The sequence below is a fragment of the Ceratotherium simum genome, chromosome 25 (genome assembly GCF_057802395.1).
Source record: "Ceratotherium simum simum isolate JZ-2026a chromosome 25, ASM5780239v1, whole genome shotgun sequence".
In the NCBI taxonomy this organism is placed as follows: Eukaryota; Metazoa; Chordata; class Mammalia; order Perissodactyla; family Rhinocerotidae; genus Ceratotherium; species Ceratotherium simum.
Genome location: NC_141924.1, coordinates 18,092,555 through 18,115,679, shown reverse-complemented (window position 1 = coordinate 18,115,679; position 23,125 = coordinate 18,092,555). Strand labels below are relative to the sequence as shown.

The following is a 23,125-nucleotide window of genomic DNA, read 5'->3' as shown; positions in this document are numbered from 1 at the left end:
GGGAAAAACTGAAAACAATCTGACTGTCTAAATCTAGGGAAGTGATTAAATAAATGATGGTACATTCATACAATAAAATATTATGTTGTCATTAAAAACCATGTTTTTAATAATAATGAATTCAGAAAATGCCACAATATAATTTAAAGTTAATAAAAGGCAAGATATACATATGCATATACATATATAATAATCTCAATTATTTTTGAAATGCAAAGATCTACACTGGAAAAAAGTCTAAAAGAAAAGTCACAAAAATATTAAGTGGTATTCTCTTGTGGGGAGATTGCAGGTAACTTTATTTTCTGGATTTTTCAAATTTTCTCCCAGGTGTGTATATTATGGCTTTTATAATTATATAAGGAAAAGTTTTCTTTGTTTGCTTGCTTGTTGGTTTTTTTTTTTAAGTATTTCCTAGATTCAATTCTTGCCCTTCCCCATTTTCCTCCCCTCACCACCCCCCACCCCCCATACACACCAGGCAACCTGCTCACCTCTGGCCCTCGGTAAGGCCTCCCATTGACAATTTCAGGAGATGCGTAGAGGGGGCTCCCACAAAATGTTTGCAAGAACTTGTCCTTCTGGTACAGGTTGGAAAGCCCAAAGTCAGCAATCTACAAAGAGAAGCAAGACCCAGGGAAGCTTGTTAGCGTCCAGTAAGTGTCTGCACTGGATCAACTCTGACCACACAGCACGAGAGCACCGGAGGGTCTGCCCGCTGGGTCACCATTTTCTCTCCAGTCCTGAGCCTTCATGAAAGGGCCAGTCAACACCCTGGGCCAGTGATGCCCACCTGCAGTCCACAGCATCCACCACACGTTCTGCCGTACCTGCAGACTACATGCTCTATGACGCACTCAACATTACTCCCTACGTGGACTCTCTATTTTCACTCAGTTTATACTTGCCCTGAGAAGTAGCCACAAAACCAGAGGCTTGATGTTTCTGATGAACATTAAAGTGCATAACTATTCATCTGAAAATTAGCCATCTGGGGCCTACCTAAAATTCTGTTACATCCATGGTGGTGTGCATATCACACTTTGGAAAACCCTGACCTGGGCAACTGACACCACCACCGTTTTAGCCACCCACACTCTGATCAGAACTATACTTTGCCTGCCTTGTGACCTAGAGGAAATGGGCCCAGAGCACTGGGTTTTGAGTCATCCTTTTTCAGTCCAAACTCTGCCACTAGCCATCTGTGTGACTTGGAGCAAGTCACTTAGCTACTCTCAGTTTTCCCACCAGAAAATGGGATCCCAGGATCTCTATCCTGTTCTAGATCACAGGATGATTGTGAGAAGAAAAAAGAAAATCACTCAATCAAGATGAGACTATGAATGCAACAGTGCTTTATAATCTTAAGTCTCAGGTTCCATGCAAATGTTTTACCTAACCTTGCTTCTCTTGTATTGCACACACCTTAAAGTCATTCTCTTCTCCTTTGGTTTCTAGAAGTGTTTTATTTATTATCCGTGATGGCAGCACTCTTCCCTGTATATACACATATATATTATCACATATACACATATAACTTATATATATTATATGTATGTACATATATACATGTATATGTAAATATATATATAAATTCTCCTTGCCTACTAGACTCCGTGTCCCCTGAGGCAGATGGCAGGTTCCACATCTTCCCCTCATCTTTGTATCATCCACACTTAGCACCTGCGCCCACCCAAGAAACACTTGTCACTAGAATAGGCAATATATTTTGAAAAGCACAAGATCAGTAATAGATAATGCAAAATAATAATAATAATAAACTTAGTTGCCACTTACTGAACAACCTCCAATTATCAGGCACTGTTCTAAGAACTTTACACTCTCTATTCTAATCCTATCTAAAACCCCATTTACGCCACAACATGAATGCATTTCATGCCACTGAACTGTACACCTAAAAATGGTTAAAATGGTCAATTTTATGTTATGGATATTTTACCACAATTTTTTAAAAACCCATTTAACAGATGAGGAAACTGAGGTTTAGGGAGATGGGGTTATTTATCTCAGGAGAGCTAAGTACTAAGGAGCAATGTAAACGCCTGTCCCTACAGCCCCAGGCCACTGCACAGCACCACCGCCTTTGAGCAATCCAGACTCCACTCCAGCCTAAGCCTTTCACTGTAGGCTCGCAAGCTGAGCCACTGAGGGCTCCTGCCATTCCCCACGCTGATTTCCATTTGAGCCTTCTAAATAGGTTGAGTGATTCACAGGCCCAGAGAACAGCCCAGCCCAGACGCAGCTGACGCTCTCTTTTGAACGCAGGCCCCAGAATAAGCCTATTCTGTAAAAGTTGTCCCTGAATGAATGGAATGTCATTGAAAGCAGCTGGTGTACAACCGCCCGCAGAAAACGCATTCTCGGGGCTCAGATTGCACTTAATTGCCCTGAATTCCACTTTCTTATCAGGGCCCCTGACTTGCTTGCAGGAAGTTGGTGGGAAACTTTATGAAGTGTGCCCTGTCAATCAGAAGAGGAATGGAATGGCTGCAGCCCTGGAATATCCCAAGAAGTCCCCGGGCTTAGTCCTCTCCGACGGCAGCTCAGGCAGGGACAGACACAGCACAGTGCGCGTCCCGGAAAAATACATTCCCTTCCCACCCCGCGAAGTCTGCAGAGTCTGGGACACCGTATGAGCTTGCAAATACACATGTGTGAGAGGCCCCTGCCGCCACCATGTGCAAATACACACACATATACACGCGCACACACACACACACACAATCGCACCGGGAGTTCTTCAAGTCTGGGCATCTTTGCTTTTCTTTGTGGCCGTTCTGGGGAGTGTGTTTATGTTACGGCCCACTCCCATCCTCACAGACTGATGTGTATCAGCCTCTCCCAGTAAAACTGTCACTGCCGCTGACATAAGATTAATAGAAATCTAGATTAGTCTATGTTCCTGGCACTTCAACAGTGCAGCAATAATATTGCTTAATATTAAAGCAATATTAATCAACACATACATACACACATAGTTCTCAAACCTTGAGCCCTAAACTTGGGCTGCAGCTCTAGGATTTAATGCCATATGGAGCTTAGATCAACCAAAAGAGGGGAAATGGCCACCAGTTATGAAACTTCTCAAAGCCTCAGTTTTCTCATCTGTAAAATGGAGATAGGAATAGTATCTACCCCACAGTGTCATGGTGAAGATTAGATGACATAAAGTATATAAACCGCTTAGCACAGTAATTGGCACAGAGTTGGAGCTCAAGAAATATTCACTTCCCACCACTAAATCCATATAGGTGACTTTATTAACTTCATGATACTCAAAACGAGACTGGTTTTCCATTTAAGGTAATGTAAGGTTTCTTTTTCAAATATAATTTTAAAAAGTGAATTGAAGTAAATAAAAAATATTAAGTAAAATAGCACAGAAGATAGTCGGAAAAGGCAAAAATCCATGAACAGAGTGAAAGAAAGCCAAAATGTGGGAAATATTGATTTAAAACAAAATAACCAAGTCCCAGAATTGGTTTTGATCTGAAAGAGCCCTGAGAGATGAGCTAATCCTGCCCCTCGCTCTGTAAGTGAAGGAACTGAAGGTTAGAGGACTTAAGAAGCTTTGCTGAAGGTCACAGAGATGAGAACAACTACGTAGGCATTAGGGTCTTCCCAACCTCGATGCTTTCTCTGTAACGGGACACAGTGGTCTATCGAGGGTGACGTTCCAGCAAGGAGGCAACTGGGCTTTGCTTTTTAAGTCATATTTCGCTGACACACTGGTAATCTCTGGAGAAAGGTAACTACTTTGCATTTTTGCTGGTGGTGGATTGTTCCCCTTCCCCGTATTAGTTCAGAACCACCCTTTGTTCCCACACTGGGCTATTCAGTTCAGCCTGGGCTCTGAAAAGAAATCTGGGAAGTCAACACTTATGTCCTTAATTGTTGGAGTTTTTGTTGTTAGCAAGCCTTTCTAGAGGTGTGCCCTGCTGGATGAAAATCAGAGTTAAAAAGATAAACTAGTAAGTGACTATTCACATTTCAAAAGGATTAACCTCACTACAACATGGATGAACCTTGAAGAGGTTCTGCTAAGTGAAACAAGCCAGACACAAAAGGATAAATATTACATGATTCCACTCATATGCAGTACCTAGAAGAGTCAAATTCATAGAGAGAGAAAGTAGAATGGTGGTTATCAGGGGCTGGGGAGAGGAGTTGTTTTTGAATGGGTACAGACTTTCAGTTTGGGAAGATACAAAAGTTCTAGAGATGGATGGTGGTGATGGTTGCACAACGATGTGAATGTACTCAGTGCCACTGAAACATACACCTAAAAATGGTAAATTTTATGTTATGCACATTTTACCACCATTATAAAAAAAAGGATTAACCTCAGATCATTGTGAATAATCAGTGTGAGCTCACCGGATGAAAAGGAAGTATCAGCTTGCTGATGATTAACGGCTGGGAAAGGATGCTGATGACAACGATAATACAAGCGATCCTCTGATGGTCATCTGCAATGTCTAAGAGGCAGTGCAGTGGACTGGACCGATCAGAGCTTTTGCAGCCAGAAGAACCTGGGGCTAACCTTGGCCTTGGTACCACTAGGTGATTGGTGGGACCTGTCAAGTCACTCAATTTCCTCATTTGCAAAATGGGAATGCTAACAGAACCCACCTCATAAAGGTGTGGATGTGAGGATTAAAGAACATGCATGTAGGGCCCCTGGAATAGTCCTGGTACTGCTGACTCTTTATAAATTACAGCTGTTATGATAATGTTGATGGTTTGGTTTATTTAACAATTATTTGCTAAGAGCCACTGCCCACCAGATTCAAGAGAAATGACCATCATCCCTTTCTGAAATAACCGTGTCCAGCACGAGAGGCTGCATGGCATGGCAGGAAAAGTTAAGAGATGTAGGGTTTGAGGGTTTGAGTTCAAATCCCGGCCTCACCTCTTACCAGGCCCAACCTCAGGCACGTTAGTTAACCCCTCCCTACTCCACTGAGGCCCGTGCAACAACAGCACCACCAGCCGGATCACATCAGAAACTGAGATCGCGGGCCCCACCCCAGGCCTGCTGAGTTAGAGTCTGCATTTTAACAACAACCCCAGGGGATCTGATGCACATTAGCCAATCTGAACCTGGGTTTCTGCTTCTGTAAAATAGGGGATGATGATAATAATGTAACCTACCTTGCAAGGTGATATGAAATCAAATGAATTGAGAGATGGAAAGTGCTTTTAAACCATGCCTCGCACATAGTAGGCCTTCAACAAATGTTAGCAATTTCTACTTTAACCTCTGAGTCTCAGTTTCCTTTGTTGGAAAATGGAATTGCAACAGCACCATTCACAACAGTGTTGTGAAAACCAAAATCAGGGCCGGCCCCGTGGCTTAGTGGTTAGGTGTGCGCGCTCCACTGCTGGCGGCCCGGGTTCGGATCCCAGGCGCGCACTGACGCACCACTTGTCCGGCCATGCTGAGGCTACGTCCCACATACAGCAACTAGAAGGATGTGCAACTATGACATACAGCTATCTACTGGGGCTTTGGGGGAAAAATAAATAAATAAATAAAATTATAAAAAAAAAAAAAGAAAACCAAAATCAGACTAAATGAGATGATAATAATAATAATAATAACGAACACAGCATTGCTACATGCCAGTTGCTGTTCTGTGAGTGCTACATATTTTTGTATTAAATCCTCAGAACAACCCTATGAGGAGGGTACCATTATTACTCCCATTTTGCAGATGGGGAAACTGAGGCACAAGGCGGCAATGGCCTGAGATGAGGGGGAAGAGCAGCCTTGGCGGTAGAGCAGGGAGAGCACGCCCCACTCTCAGGTGGCTGAGGAGGAACCGGGCTTTCTGCGGAACTCTTCAGGAAAACAGCAACCTCATCGAGGAAGACACACTCCATAGCTCCTTTCCGGCCCTGGAGTTAATTGCTGTGGCTTTACCCATGATGGCCTCGCTCCTGGGCCATCAGGAAGTGAAGGTAGAGAGTGGAACAATGAGCAGAAATGAGACGGGTCGGCTTTCATCTTCAGAAGATCTGAGCTCACACACCTCGAGAGACAGACTAGAAACGACCGACCCTGAGTGACCTGGGGATGGCTTAACTGAGGGCGCCTCCGTGAAGCAGCCTCGCAGGGGACGCTACGGAGCAACCCGTCCCGGCTCACTGCACATTCAACTCAGGCGTCTCTGCACAGTGCTCTGGCCACCAGCAGCACTTGGAGAGTCTCCCCCAGGGGCAGCTGTCTGCAGGCTGCTTACAAACAAGGTAAGAGCAAAAAGCGAGCACCCAACAAGTGCCCTCGTGTGATGTTCCCTTGGATTTAGGCCAGATTTGGGAGGTAGTGATAGAGGGTAGAACGTATCAGTGCCTGGTCTTGCGAGCCAAACAGCCACGGGTTTGTAGCCAGCCCCATAGCTTATTAGCTGCGAGAGCCTCTTCATTTGTAAAATGGGGGCAATCAGACCCTCCCCGGTGGAGACATTCTGAAAACCAAGTGAAATCAGGCCTGTGGAAGGTCTGGCACAGGGCTCTGGCTTCTAGCAGAGGTTCAATAAAGGTTATTTTCCTTTTCTAGCCTCCAGGCCCCGTTCCTGTGCTTGCTGCTCCTTCCCCTTGAACAGCCTTCACCACATTCCTTTCTATTGAACTCCTACCCATCCTTCAAAACCCAGTTCAATCACCACTTCCTCAGCAAAGGCTTTCTGGTCATCTACCTAACAGACCCACCACTTCCTGCTCAGCACTTCCACAACACATTACACAGGGCACTGTGAGGTACACAGCAGGGCCACCTGGCCCTGCCAAGGGATGAGGATCAAGGAAGGCTTCCTGGAAGAAGAGGCATTCAAGCTGAGACTCAAAGGAGGAGTAGGCTAAGAGCAGTGGGAAGAACATTCCAGGCAGAGGGAACCGTGTGTGCAAAGGCCAGGTAGCCAGAGAAAGCTTGGTGGATTTGAGGAGTTTGAGTCCTATGCAAGGGGCCTTCTCTGACCACCCTAGCTAAGAGAGCACCTGCCACTCTCCATCCTCCCCCTGCATGCATTTTCTTCACCACGGGACAATTACATTATGTATTTACTTGTTTATACAAACCGCTGACTTAACAACTGCTAGATTCTGAGCTGCCAGAGGACAGGCACCTGCCCATCTACTTCATTATTACATCCCCAGCATCCTGCGCAGGGCCAGGTACACAGCAGAACTTAGCAAATATTTGTGGTTGAATCAATATTGCCCATGGGAGATACTCAATTTGCTGAATGACTAAGTGCAGGAATGGATGAGTGAGTGCAGGCATGCATGCATATATATGTACACACACACACACACACGAATGAACAAATGAATGGATTCACTAACGCACGAATGCAGAGTTCTCACATTCATATAATCAAAGCCCAGAGGCCCATATCCTGAGCTGCCTCACTTGGTCTTATTAAGCCTCAGAGGTTTTTATCTCGTCTTAGCCCTGGCCATTCAAAGCTTCTTTTCTTATCCACAGCAGCCGCGTCTCCATTGTCATCAGGGCCAACAGGCTATTTTTCCTACACCCCTCTACTCTGAGCCCTGGGAGCTCATCAAATTCCCAGCCCTCTTTGAGGAGGTCGGCTGACCCTGGTGCCTGGCCCTCTTCTCATTGTAAGGTATTTGTACAGGAGCCTTCTATGGGAATTGTCGGCATTCCATTCTCCCAGAGAGTGGGATGTGAATCTGGCCCGTTTTTATTAATTGCAAATTAATGCTAGGCTGGGTGTCTATTTTAGTAGACATGCTTCTCCACAGAGGACGGAATGCGACCCAAAGAAGCACATTGCTCTCATTCTTTCTGCCGACCGACTGTGTGAATATTTTTAGAAGCCACACCCTCTTGCAGTGGCCAGATAAATAATTCCCAGTGCCAGATGTGCTCTTTGCAAATCAACATCAGGCGGGGAAGGGGAGAGGAAGAGCTGCATGGCTCACACCAAAACTGCAGGGACATGTGACAAGTTTAAACCGGCAGCATTGTTACAGTCTTCCTGGGCAAAGCCCTCCATGCTCAGAATTGGGAAGATGGGTCCATATTTAGAGAAACACCAGATGGGGACATCACTGCTCATATCCCGTTGGTTGGGAATAGGCCACCAGTGTCAATGGTCCTCCAGTCCAGACACTGACGACATGGGCTCTCTTGAACGTGGAGGCCAGCTTGCGGGCATGTGTCTGCCCGCCTTTTTCACACGTGCCCTGTCTAAATATGGTTTCAGCAAAATGCTGAGTCAGGAAGAGCTGAGCAGACACAGCCGGAAGACAAATCAACACCAGCTGAAACACATCTTAAAAAACATTGGAAGTGGGTGTGAGATGATGAAAAGAGAATCTGGAAGTCAGACATGTGAGTTCTACTCCTGGCTGTCATCCCCTCACTCCAAAATCAAACCGTTTATGAGTCCCTACTGCATGACAAGCACTGTGCCACCATCATATCGTCTATACTGACTCACTGAGTGAGCCTGGGCACATAATCATTAGAACAAGAGGTTCAAACTGACTTGCAAGGTTCTTTCGAGCTCTAGGATGCTCAGATCCTCGCAGCATTCCTACAACAAGCAGGAGAAGGATTAGTGTCAGAGAATGGGAAGGTTTGGTTTCTGTTTAGATGTATGTGGGTGTTTTTACCTTGAGAAATGCCAGGAGTGGAAATTCTTAAGGAAAAAGATATGATCAAGCCTTAATTTTTATAACGTTCTATGTGTCTGCTATTTCCCTGCATCACGGACAGGGGTCCAAGATGCAAGGTCTTGGTCCTGGGGCGCCTGTGAGGCCCAACATCATTGCTCTGTTGCTTACGCAAATGAGCCGTTTTCCTGGGCTCCTGCCCATTGTTCCTAGCACAATTGCTTTCAGAATTCTAACTATTCTTTTCCTCCATTGGGGAATTCGATGACTCCGTAGAAAGCTATGTGCCTTATCACTTCTGGTCCGACATCATGGGACCAAGAGGTCACGCTGTGCCACAGAACCCAATCCCCGAGCAAGAGGCTCGCATTCCAGGCCTTGTAAAGATGACATTTCATTGTGAGAGCTCTGGGGGCAGGTGGCAAGAAGAATCCGCAGAGAAAGTTACCAGAGCAGGTGACACAAGCCCTCAGAATGTGTCCCAGACCACAACCCTGTTCTCCAGCCATGGCCTGACCACCACTCCCCAGGACCCAGGCCCCTTCAAAGCAGCTGACTTCCTGTTCTATTTCCTCTCTGGTGACCCGCCACTGAAGTAGGCGCCTTGGATATTAAGAGCACTTAAGTGCTAAGTGCTTTGACTATAGTATTGTCTAAAATCCTCATGTTTGTCATTGACTCCTCAGGACTGAGCACAGGGCATGGCACACAGTAACTACTCAGGAAATTCTGTTAGTGCCGTTGAATCCATTCCGACTCCTAGCCATCCCGTGGACAGCAGAGCAGAACCCTGCCTGGCCTTTCTGCACCATCCTCTCACCTTCCGGCGCTAAATCAGACAGTGCTCTGCTGCTATTCATAGGATTTTCATGGCCAATTTTTTCGGAAGTGAGCAGCCAGGTCCTTCTTCCTAGTCTGTCTTAGTCTAGAAGCTCCGCTGAAGCCTGTCCACCATGGTGACCCTGCTGGTATTTGAAATACCAGTGGCAAAGCTCTCAGCATCACAGCAACACAGACACCACAGTATGACAACCGACAGATGGGTGGTGTGGTTCCCTGACCAGGAAATGAACCTGGGCCACGGAGGTGAGAGCACCAAATCTTAACCACTAGACCACCGGGGCTGGCTGCTCCAGAAACACTCATTGAAAAAATGAACAAATAAACAACAATCCCCAGAAACAGGGACTGGCATCCCTACCAGAGGAAGAAACTGAGGCTTAGATAGGCGAGTACTTTATCCAAAATATTGCATTAGTAAGGTGCAGTGTTGCAATTCAAACCCAGGCTATCACACTCCAAAGCCACTGGTGTGAACCTTGACTCATCACACAGTGCTCAGCAGTTTATAAAGACAAACACAGAGTGTCTCATTTAGTTCTCAAAACAAGCCTGTGGGTATTATGGTCCCTAGTTTATACTTGAGGAAACAGGGGTAAGTGCCTTTCCCAATGTCAAGCAGCTAACAAGCCACACAGGATTGAATTTTCTAACTCTACAGCCGGTGCTCCTGCTGGAACAATCCAGCCACTTTGCCAGAAATGGAGAGACCCTGAGATGTCACTTCCTGTTCCTGGGATGAACTGCTTTGACCGTTTCCTCCTCACTCTACGGACTACAGAGAAATATGTGATCACGGTCAATCACTCACAAAAGCAGAGGTCACCCGGACATGGCTTCCAGGGGCCTCTCAAAGGATGATGGTGACTAATGGTGGCCATCATGATCTGCAAACAGAATCCAAACACCCAAGCAACTCCATCCTTCTAGCCAAGGAAACAGTCTCCCCGTGATGCCCCCCTCTGCTGACAGCAACAACAGAAAGTGAGGACGATGCAAGGTCATTCCCGTACTTTGTCTAGGGACCAGGGACAAGGCACTAACGTCACCAGCGGCCAATTAGAGGGATCCCCGGGTGCCGGGAGTGCTGAGGCCATTTCATAACGAAACCCATGCGGCGAGCTCCGTTTATTTTGAAACCATATTTGCTTATTTTGCAGACGTGATCAAAAGGACCTTCGGAGCACTCCGCAGGAGGCACTTGAACCCTGTCGGCCGGGAGAGCTCTCTCCAGCTCCGGGAGCAGCCAGCAATAACACTCTCCATAAAAGTAAACTCATCGTTTGAGGGTATGCTCTTTCCCAACGGCAAACACCACCATCGTTTAGTCAGCTTCCCAGTTCCACAGCTGGTTTCAGGGGTGGGAGGGTTGGGAGGGAGAAGGAGGGGACACAGGGTGGCAGTGACAGAAAAGTGGCAGGAAAAGAGTTCCAACTCTAACATAATCTGGGGCCCTGCTGGTGAATTGCATGTAGTGGTTTGAACCTGGCCTCATGAGTCAGACTGACATGAGTTCAACCCCAACTCCACTACTTACCACCGTGTTACCTTGGGTAAGTTACTTAACTTCTCTGTGCCTCAGCCTCCTGTCTGCAAAATGACGTAAATAACAGCATCAAACTCATCGGGGTTTTGTGAAGATTGAATTTAAGTGATATCAGGCAAATATGATATGAAATACACATGCAATGTGTTGTTGTGATACGCATTTTTATAGTGATAGTTATAGACGATCAGCTTCCTGAGGACAGGGACTGTGCCTTTGTCATCTCTTTTTATCCCAGCATGAAGAACAACGTCTCGCAGGTAGATGGATAAACGCTTGTTGAATTTAATTGTCTGAACTGAACTGAGGGCTCAAGCCCACCCACCTGCCAGGGAAGGAAGTGGCTGCCTCATTTCTAGGCTGCAGCTTGGAGCAGCCTAAGCTCCCACCAGGCTGCAATCTCCAGACCCTGAATATCAATCAACGAGGCAAGAGCTTTACCTTAATATTGCAGTTGTCATCAAGCAGTATATTTTCCAGCTTCAAGTCTCGGTGGACCACGCCGTTCTGAAATGAGAAGACAGGCAGGGAACTGAATGGGAGCAGTTCGGATGAGACAGAGAGAAAGAGGAAGGAGGAGGGCGAGCAAAGGGAGATGTCTGACAGATTAAAGAAATGCACCAGCCCGGTGGTCTTCGCCTCCATCCTTCAGGGCTGCTCTCACTGTCATGAAGCTCCCTGCCAGCGACTAGCGACAGGAGAGCATTAGTCACTTGCTGTGTGGTTAAAGGAAAAATGACTGGAATCCATTCTCCCCCAGAGCCTGTAAAACAGCAGGGGGATTCTTTGTCGGAATGTAATTCCGCTGTGTGAAAGCAATATAGTCCCAGGCAGAGGCAAACAATGTCTGTCTGTGATGTGATTCCCAGGGAAGAAGCTGATTTCTCTGCTGGGGACTCAGAAAGTGGGGCTCACAGACCTTGCTTGTCTGTCTATCTGTCTGCCTGCCTCCCCAGGGCTGGAAAGGGGCCTGGCTCAATCTATTGTGACTCCTGAAACCAATCCAGATCTGTCTTGAGGGTAACAGAAGCAATCCCAAGAGGTATTTCATAAGCAGCTGGGAGGGAAGGCTCTGAAAGTCCCTCTCTGCTCGGCAGGACTCAACGCGGGGTGAAGGGTGATGGTGGGAGAGGCCAATGAGCCTGCAGCCACTGAGCTGACCAAAGCAGGTCGCTGCCATACTGGGTGACCTTTCCATTCACGGAGACTCTGGCAAGGCTAGAAGCTGAACTGCGGTGACAAGCAGACAGCCAGCTAAGGTGAAAAGGAGTCGTTAACCAATAAGCTGTGGTCTATACAGCAGTAACAACTGGCTTGCTCTACACTTTTTAAAACCCGATGATCTTTTAAGGGGGTGGGTGGGCATGGGAAGAGAGCAGAACTGAAAGAACGGGCTACTTTGGGCTCGGCAGATAAATGGCAGGGAGTATGTTTTTAACATCATTCAGCATAAAGGACATTTGCAATTAAATCTGCTCTTTTTAAGAAAATCAACTGGCTGGAAATTCATCTTTCATTCAAGATTTCTTTAGTTCAGAATCTGCACGTTTAGAGTTGGTGATTTATTGTTTATTTTCCTTTCCATTTGACAGTTCCTCATATCTCCAAAAGCATTGATTGGAGAGATGAAACCATGTATTTCTACTACTCTTTTTCTAACCCAAACCTTCGAGGATGTGTTTTGAATTCAGACATATACAAACCAGGGCTCCTGGAGGAAAGATATGGAATATGGAGGTACGTGATTTTGTTTAGTTTAAATATTGGGAGTAGTCTGGTTTACATTGTTGCATTCCTAGTTTTCATAAAAAGATGGAATGAGTCTAGTAAAGCCCCATTCATACAAAAACCATGTATTCACACAGTTCAAATAATGAAAATATGATCCGTAGTGCTTTACGATGATACAATACAAAATACTGAATCATCAATGCCTTTGAGACAGCAAGGAGAAGTCAAACAATGTTTACGTGGACTAAGGGTTTTAGATTTGAATTATCATCTTCTAATCACTTACAGAGCCACTCTCAGCTAACCAGAACATTTAACAAACCAGAAGGCCCAGGATGCAATCATCTGAATGAAGAATCTGACTCTATTTTGGATGCCATGTTGGATTCAAGTCACTATTGTCCTCAAAGTGAATGATGGTTCCAGGTACGACAGTTCTAGGGAAAAGTATGAAGGGGATGTAAATCATGATTAAAATGAGTTGGCTGAAATTTGGCTTGGAATCATCTATGTACTTCATTTCCTTCTCCAGAGACCAAGGGTAGCTAAACTGGCTGTATTATGAGCACATCCCATTACGTGCGTTGCAATAAAATGTGTGTGTATGTAGGTAACCTATGTGGATGTAACCCCTACAAGAAAAGGTACCAAGAGCATAGAAACGTTCAGAACCTATGGCCTAGCAATTCCACTTCTGGAATGTCTCTTAAGCAAATTACTCAAATGAGAGGAACAGGTTAATGGATAAAGATGTCAATCGCTATTTATAATAAACAGATGGGGCCGGCCCTGTGGCTTAGCGGTTAAGTGCGTGCGCTCCGCTGCTGGCGGCCCAGGTTCAGATCCCAGGCGCGCACCGACGCACCACTTCTCCAGCCATGCTGGAGATGCGTCCCACATACAGCAACTAGAAGGATGTGCAGCTATGACATACAACTATCTACTGGGGCTTTAGGTGGAAAAATAAATAAATAAATAAAATTATAATAAACAAATTCGAACGAGCCTAAATGTCCAACAATCACAATAATTACAGACAATTTTTAGCAACATAGGAAAATGTTTAGACTAAAATACCTAGTGGAAAAGCAAGACACAAATGTAAACAAACATGCAATGTGGTACTCTGGATTAGACCCTGCAACGGAGAAATGTCATTGGTGGAAAAACTGGTGAAATCCAGATAAAATCTGGAGTTTCATTAATAGCAACACACGAATGTTGCTGTCTCAGTTTTTACAAATATACTACAGTAATGTAAGATATTACCATCAGGGTAAACTGAGTAAAGGGTATATGAAACTCTCTGTACTATCTTGGAAACTCTGCTTAAACCTAAAATTATTCAAAATAAAAAGTTTACTTAAAAAATAAATGTTAGGAGTGGAAGGAAGAAGATTGGAAAGAAACAAACAAAAATGTCAATAGTGTTGGATTCTGGAATTATGGGCAATGGAGATTTTCTTCTATTTTATAAATTCTCTATATACTGCAATGAACAGATATCACCTTTATAATATGAAAAGAATCATGTGGTGCCATAAAAACCATCTGTGGCCCAAGCTGTGGCCAGGCTCGGCGCACCTTGTGACAATAGTGCACAGCGGAGACGATCTGCCGGAAGAAGTGTCTGGTCTCCCTCTCGCTGAGGCGTCGCCGCTCGCTGATGAAATCGTACAGCTCCCCTTTGCTTGCGTACTCCATGATGATCACAATCTTATCTTTGTTCTCAAACACTGTGGGGGAAACAGCAAGATACAAATAGTCTGTTTATCCAACAAGCTCACTTATGACTACAGAGAGTGTGAGAGAGGACGATGGAGATGTCACTGAGCGGGGTGGGGGGCGAACAGCTACCGGCCAGGACACAAGTCAGGCCATTCAACATCACGAGGGGTTGGGCAAGTTTTCCGGCCAGGTGGACAACGACGTCATCACTTTGGACATGCCTTTGGAACATTAGGGGGAACCTGCCTCTCTTTTCTGAGGACCCCACCCCTTTACCAGGATCGTTTCTCACAAGCCCCTCACCCCCAGAACAGCTCCCCTGCAGAGAGGATAATGGGTAATAACACACACAACTACCATTTATTAACCATATAAACCTTCCAGACTTTCCATCTCACTCAAAATAAAACCCAAATTTCCAAATGTGGCCCATCAGGTCCAACACGATCCTGTGGACCCTTCTTAGCCCTTTAATGCATCCAGTCTGTATATTTATTTATTTAATCTCCCCAACTAGAACATAGCCAGCCCTGGTGGTCCAGTGGTTAAGATTCAGCACTCTTACCGCCTCAGCCCAGGGTGGTTTCTGGGTCAGGGAACCACACCACCCGTCTGTTGGTTGTCATACTGTGGTGGCTGAGTGTTGCTGTGATGCTGAAAGCTGTGCCACCAGTATTTCAAATACGAGCAGGGTCACCCATGGTGGACAGGTTTCAGCAGAGCTTCCGGACTAAGACAGACTAGGAAGAAGGACCTGGCCACCCACTTCCAAAAAATTGGCCACAAAAACCCTATGATTAGCAGTGGAGCATTGTCTGATATAGCGCCAGAAGGTGAGAGGATGGCGCAAAAAGACTGGGCAAGGTTCCGCCCTGCTGTACACAGAGTTGCTAGGAGTCAGAATTGACTCAACAACACTAACAAACTAGAATATAAATGAGAGGTGGTCTGTTTCATCCACTGATGTATCCCCAGCACTCAGAACGCTATTTGGCGTAGGGGGTCCCTTAATGTTTATTAAAAGTGTGAACTCAAAACTTCATAAATGCATTCTGGACAATTATAGTAAATAATTACATAGCACTTCCTATGCACCAGGCTCCCGTACAGTTTTGAGTACCTGACACGTAATGACTCATTTAAATCTTACAACAAACTCTCGGAGAAATATTTATAATTTTACCACTTGAAAAATGAGGACAGTGAGGCCTAGAGAACTTAAGAAACTTGCACAGCCTGCAATCAGGCAGTCTGGCTGAACCACTAGACTAGGGGGCTTCTAAGTCGGCCCATTTCTGGCTTCCCGCGTGGGTGGGGAACCGTGACACCACAGTCTGGTGTCCCACTAGGACCACTGCAGTCACCTCAAGCTGGGCTCCCTGCCTTAGCCCCTTCCCACCCCTTCCCTCCATGCCACCATGGAAATCGTCTTCCAGAATGCTTGTAAATGCTTCTCTCTCCCCAACCCGAGCAGTGATGTTCAAACTCCGCTGGACTCAGTCCTTGGGAGTTCCAGGCAGATGCCCATCCATGCAGGCGGGTTAGAGGAGGCATGAAGGACGAGCTCCAGGTCCTAAGCACCCCCCAACCAAAGCCACTCCACTGCGGTCTGTTTCCTACTCTGGGCTTTCACATAAGATGTCCTTTGAGCAAAGACAAATTAATAATAACTGTTTTGAAATCCATTACTCCTGAGGGATATGGTATAAAAACCTTTGTAGGGGACCCAAGACCCTCCCTGAAGGATCCTGCCTACCTCCCTCCATCTCATCAGCTTCTATCATTTCCCCTCAAGACCCCTATGCCCACCGATGCAGGAATGTCTGCTGTTTCTCACAATCACACACACACGCATACACACACACACACGGCTGTTTCCCACCTCCATGCTCTTCCCTCTGCCTTGACTCCTACCTGTCTTACGTGCCAGGGAAACTCCAACACATCAGTCAAGACTGAACTCAAATATGGCTGCCGTTGTGGCTCCCTTCTGCCTCTCCCTGTACTAATCAATCCATTTCCTCTGCCTGGACTCTGAGAGGTAAAAACTGCAGTTTTAGAATCAGACACTCCTAAACAGGATTCCTGGATCTGCCTCTTACTTGCTGTGTGACTCTGGGGGAGTTGCTTGCCCTCTCTGTGCCTCAGATTAGTCAACTGTAAAACATAAATAATATTAGTAAGTACTTCTTAGAACTATTGGGAGGGTTTGATATCGGGTATGTTAAAATGCTTAGAACAAGGCCTGCACTTCGGCACGCACTCAATAACGTTAGCTCTTCTTGTTGGTATTAATATTATTGGACCCCAGGGCCTAGCACTGAGCCAGACACATTCAGTGAGAACCGAGCTGAACTGGAACACGCCCCAGGCCTGGGTCCCCTGTCCTCCCACACCTTGTCACTGGCTGCTAGAAGCACAGGCCCCTCCAGTTCCTTTTTGGCTCCTTCAAGTCCAGCCAAAGCTCTCTGATAAAATGAAGGGGGAAGGAGGAGGGCTGGGAGGAGGCGGAGAGAGAACAGCCAGATAAAATTGGCTGCTCCCGCGTCTGCTGGCCTCGGTGTACCCTGCAGCCGTGGCTCCAGCCAGGGATTTCAGCCTGTCGTGCACTTTTCATTAACAATAAACTCTGGAAAAGGCAAAAGCTGCCTTGGGATGCATGGCCCAGGCTCCAAAACGATAAAGCAATATGCCCTGGAGAGGGCAGCGGGTTTTCTAATTTTAAAAGGGGGAAGGAAGAAAGAGGGAAAGTACAGAGAAATAAACAAGGAGCCTCATACCCCAAAAAGTCTGATGCGTCCTTAAAGGAGGCCAAAGCCACTGGCCCTTTGGTGACTGTCAGAGGGTGGGGGTCGCGTGCCTCGTGCAGACAAAGGGACTGTTTCAGTGACTGGAGTCTTCCCTTTCCAACTGGCTAACTTGGTCTCAAGGAGACTTAAACATAATTCATTTCAACACAGTTCAATACACCAAATATTTCACTCAGCAGCTCCCATCAGTAAGGCCTGCTGGTCCTACCTCTAAAACATCGCCCGATTCTGTCCACCTGTCTCACATTCCCTGCCACCCCTTGCTCCAATCCCCCACCCCATTGGGCTCCCGCCTTCACTCTGGCCTTCTGCTGACTGCATTTGGAGGGGCCAGGGAACAGTTCCAAATGCATGTTCCATAGAGCATTAGGCCTGCAAGATATCCTGGAGAAAAAAAGGGTTTTGTGGTCAAACATAGGTAAAATGTTTGGAAAATGCTAATACCTGATTGCCCTTGGAGAGTCTGGCTTTACCTTAGAGTTTTGCAGGTTGATTGGCTATTTCCACATCCTACTGACATCCAGAGGAACTAGGCAGGAGCCAGTTTGGGAAACACCGGATGAATGAAACGACATCCGAGTGATAAAATCAACACCTCACGCGGCAGGCGGGGCTGGTGGGCAGCCAGGTGAGAGAACCGTCCACGTGGCCAGGGCTAGCTCTGGGACACCACCGCCACCCCTCCCAGAGGAAGCGGGCTGAGTCTCATGGTCAAGGCCCTGATCGTAACCCTAGATTACTAACAATATCTCTAGATTTGGAGCATCAATGATTCATCGAGGAGGCCGTGTGGTGTTTTTCTTGAAGCTTCTTGAGCCCTTCCTAAACAGAAAGCATTTACTGAAGGCCTACTATGTGCAGGCACTGTGCTAACAGTATTTGCATGAATTATGTCACACGGCTTTGGTCCTATGAGAAGCCTCGTTCTACAGACGAGAAAGCCTGGGTACAATGAGCTCAATAACTGCCACAGCCTCAGAGCAAGCAGGAGGCAGAGCCAGGCCCGGGCCCGCAGTCAGACTGCACACTCCATGCTCTTAGCCACCATCGTATTATTCACATACATTAACCTCCCTGACTCTCAGTTTCCTCATCAGTCAAATGAGGCTAACAATTTCCTCACACGGTAAGGGGGGGTGGGGTGGTTCAATGAGCTCACAGGTCTAGAGCCCTCAGCACGGTACCTCGGCCAATGCTCAATAAATGGAAGCTATTCTCATAATTACTTCACCTGCCTATTCAGCCGCTCTGGCAAAACGAACCCTGAGACTTTCCTCTCCTCACCGGCATCGCTCTTTAAAACACGCCGCGGCTGCCGCAGAATCACAGGATTTTCGAGCAGGAAGAACCTTAGAGATCAGCTATTATTTTTCCAGAATAGCCCAGGATTTATAATGTATAAGAACAAGGCCTTGGGAATTTGTCCTGAAGAATGACCGGCTTCCGCCCCCTTGGCCCAAGGCTCCTTGCCCACCGTAAGGTCACTATCAACGAGGTGATAGGAACACTCTCAGCCATTCTTCTGGCAGAAAGGGCCGCTTCCCTTGGGCACTTTTACAACTGGTTATTTATAAGCCCAGAAATCTTGTCTGTGTTTATGTTATTAGTCACTAAGCAAAAGCTTATTTTCCACCAGTTGGGAAGGGTTTCCTTTCTGAAAAATGAAAGCCTGTGTCTCTTGGCTAGACAGTTTTACCCAGAAGCCCGATGGCTCCGGAATGGTAAGGCAAACTATAGCCCTTGACATGCCAGGCGTACCAGGGAAATTAAAACCCGGAATAGAAACTTAGCTCAGCTTGAGTCAGCCCATAGCACCGCGGCCTTGTCCATTCGGCGCGGATCCTGGTTTTCAGTATAGCAACAAATTTTCATAAAGCACCCGCTATGCGGATGGCACTGCGGACCCGGGAAGAAGTAGTTCCCAGGTGAAGAAGGGGAGGAGGGGCAGGCCCAGCAGAAGGGGCAGCATGGCTAAGGGCAGAAACAGGAACACTACAGGCAGAACTGCCAGCAGTGGGCAGGTGCCAGGGATTAAGAGAAGAGAAGCAAGAACAGGCTATGAATGAAACAGACGCCTCGAACGCACACAGGAGCTCTGGGTGGGGAGGAGTCAGACACACGACCAAACACTGCCAAGAACAATAAACAGATGGAACAAAGGAACGGGTAGCATCCAGGATCCTGAACCTGTGAAGTAGTCCAGGGCTCACTACTTCCCAAGAGCCTCCCCAGACAGTGATCTCTCCTTCCCTAGAAGGTTTATTTATAATAATAGTTAACATTTATTGAACAAACACCACATGCCACGGATTGTCACATTTAATCCTGACACTCCTACGAGGTAGGTATTAATATTATCCCTCCCTCATAAATAGGGACCCAGCACTCAGATAGAGAAGCAAGATGGCCAGCACCCCGCAAGTGTCCCCATGTCCTCTTTCTGCCACTAACCATCTCCCCAAGGATGTACATAAGCCAATATCATAGGTTAGTTTTGCCGATTTTGAGTTTTCTAAAAACGGAATCATGCAGTATATATTCTTTTGTGTCTGACTTCATTAGCTCAACATTATATTGCTAAGAGTAATCCATGTTGTTCCATGTAGTCAAAGATTGTTCATCCTCACTGCTGTAGAGTACTCCATTTTGTGAATGTGTCATGGCTTAATTATCCACTCTACTGTTGACAGACATTTGGGCTGCTTCCAGGTGAAGGTCATCATGAACATGTTGCTGTGAATATTCTTGTCCATATCTTTTGATGCATTTCTGTTGGGTAGACAACTAGTAAGGATTTGATCCCAAATTTGTGTGATTCAAAGTTGTTCTTGCCACAACTCTCCACCACCTTCCTCCATCATCTGCGTACTCTCCTTGCATAATTCTCAATAAAGATTCTCCTTCATTAGAACCAACATCACTACCTTTTCTGAAAAGGCTTTTTTATCAGCCAATCTGAAGCATTTATCTGAGCATTTTGCTCTGTGTTAAAGGGCGTACAAAATCAGCATAAGGCACAGGCTTCGTCCTGGAGGAGTTGCTACCTAGTTGTATACAACTAGTTCTTATAAAATAATTCAAGAGCTAACCTGTCTGAAACAGACTTGAAGTCCCTAGATGATCAGAGAGAAGGATTAGTGAGGTACCTTGAATGGGCCTGAAAAGATTCCTAGACAAAACAGGCGTGGAACTGAACCATCAAAAATGACAGGTTTTGCTTGCATATAAGATGGTTTTACTATCGTTTCGACATATCCTAAAATATCCAAACTCTGTTTTCTTCTACTGTTCCACAGAAGGGCCTTCTTCCCAGACACCAACTTGAGTTATTTTTCTTGTTTTCTATTTGTTTTCCACTTCAAGGGAGAGTGGGGACTGGTTGCTATAGCAACACCTACTTCTCCAAATTAATTCTGAATTTCATCAGATGTTCAGTTTGACAGTCCAGTTCTGCCTTCTGATTGTCTGGCTTTCACAACCACACTAATTACCCAACTCCTAACAATTCCCTCCTGCTGCCCTCGGGGTTAATAATATAACTTGTATAACTTGAGAAAATGTGTATTATAAAAACAATGCTCGAGCCTGGGAGAAATGCTGATGAGTGAGGAGATCTTGGGATTTTAACCATCCATTGGCCATTTTAGAGCCAAATGAGGCCATTTAGGAAGAAAATGAGCTTGGGAAGGGAGAGAGTGGGGATCAATTTGCAGGACGCTTCGTGAAGAGCAGCTTATAAAAAATGGAGGGGATCCTTCTGGTCTACATGTAACTTCAAGAGAGGAAGATTCGTTTGTCGGTTTTAAGCCAAAAGACCAAGGGCCTAGAGTGGACCAGTCAGAATTCTCTTCATGACTTTGCCTTCTATCAACTCCATCTCATAAATTAGTTCCAGGATGCTACCATTCCTTCCATGGTGTTCCCTCCCCACATGGCAGCATTTTTATTACCTTCCTAAAACCTCAGACAGAAGTCCCATTCCACTCCTCAGAGGTGCTCTTTTTATTAAAAGTCAGTAGGATCCTCACAGAAAGTAACTTATTTTTCATTGTAGAAACGGATTGATCTTTCCTTTGCAAGAATTGTCTGCAACCTAATTAGGTCATTTAGTCAATACAAGATTCATTTTTCAAGAGTTTCCTCCCCAGAACTAAATTTCAAACACCTCATGGGCTCACAGCTTCACAAAATAGTCCTCCGATCCCTTCAGTCTGAATGCCCAGGGCAGTGAGAGTGCGAAAATTAAACTGGACTGGCAGCTCTCCCATCGTCAATGAGTCGGTCCGAGTTGAGTCAATGTGTTTTCTGGTTTGGACAATGAAAGCCTCTTTAGCTCACTAACTGTCTTTTCTTAAACCAAAACTCTTTCTGGATGTTGGCTGGCATGCCCAAGGTGAACCATAGCCAACGAGGCCACCCACCGCCAGCAGTGGACTCCACAGAAGGCAGAAGAAATGGTAAGAAAGTGGATAAGCTACCTGCAGAAAAGGGGATGCAGAAGGCTTGCCAAGAACCATTCATTCCTGCTAAGATCCTTAGTGCTATTTGGGGAGACCAATATCAAATCCTAAGAGGACAAGGGATACGGCCAGGATAAGAGAGGAGATGTGTGGGAGAGGGAATCCAGGGCACCATGTTGGATTGGCATTGGACTCCACCCTCCTTCCACAACCATCCCTGGAGGCACTGCCATGGAAACAAGCAGGGCTCTGAGGGGATGGGCTCCATCAACCATCCCCACTCACTCATCAGTCTCCCTGATCACTCCCTCCATTGCTGTCTCAGCCTTTCTGTCACACACACACACTCACTCCCACAATCATAAATCTGAGAGATCATGGACAATTGATCAGAGCCACCCCAGGCTGAAGCTCAGGCTCTTGCACTTGAAACAGTGAACTTCTGAAAAAAGCATGCTTCCCCAATTTGGGCAATGAAGTGGGTAGAAATCTCTCCCTCCGTGAAGACAGCCTTAGTCTTCCCCTCCCCACAGAGGGCTTTGCTACGGGGGCTCATCCCACGCTTACCATCAGTCAGAGTGGAAAAGCCAGGCCTGTGGTTATCACGCCTCCCCTTCTAGCCACTACTTGACCCACGTGGCTCAGGAATACCTTGTCATCTCTGAATTCCACTCCACCTCATCAGCAACATAGTGCAGTGACAGCCTGACCCTGGGAGCCAGGCTACCTGGGTTCCAATCCAGGCTCTGCCACTTACCAGCTGAGTGACCTTGGCAAGTTACTTAACCTTTCTGTGCCTCAGTTTCTTCATCTGTTAAAATGAAGACTATCTACCCTCGTTGTGAAGATTATCACAGCACACAGCAGTAAGCATACGTATAAGTGTTAGCCTGTTCTTATTAGGCAGCAAGTCTCAGTTTAAGAACTGAGAACAAATGAAGACACGCCTGGATCAAATCCAGGATTATTAAGGATATGTATCGGAATAAGAATTCGCACCTGAGATTACACGTGTGCCCTTGAGGGATGGGAGGGAGGTGGGAGAATGGAGGAGACAGTAAACTAACACTCAAAGGATTCACAGCAAAGCCTGAGATAGAGGCAAGCCTAGCTCTCTTAACTAGGGTCCATTCTTCAGACCCCAGTGGTGTTCCAAGGCCTGGATCTCAATCTCAGAGCCGTACCTACCAGATGAACCCACTGTCAGAAATCGCGGGGGACAGGAGCCCTTTGCTATACTCTATGAGCCTTCCTAAATGCATGCTGTTGACTGCCCAGGCAAATTAACAGCGCCATCCTGGTTAATTTCCAAAGACCCTATATTAAAACGCCAACACGGTTCT

At 46.2% G+C, this 23,125-nt stretch overlaps 1 protein-coding gene across 1 annotated transcript in view; it reads right to left on the bottom strand.

Annotated features, from left to right (window-relative positions):
* Positions 1-23,125, bottom strand: part of NUAK1 (NUAK family kinase 1) — a 70,849-nt gene that overhangs the window by 5,648 nt on the left and 42,076 nt on the right. The window contains exons 3-5 of the mRNA XM_004418057.2: positions 14,369-14,520; positions 11,495-11,560; positions 495-614 (exon numbers count right to left, since the gene is read on the bottom strand). Coding sequence (XP_004418114.1) covers positions 495-614; positions 11,495-11,560; positions 14,369-14,520 — 338 coding nt within the window. The remainder of the gene's footprint in view (positions 1-494; positions 615-11,494; positions 11,561-14,368; positions 14,521-23,125) is intronic.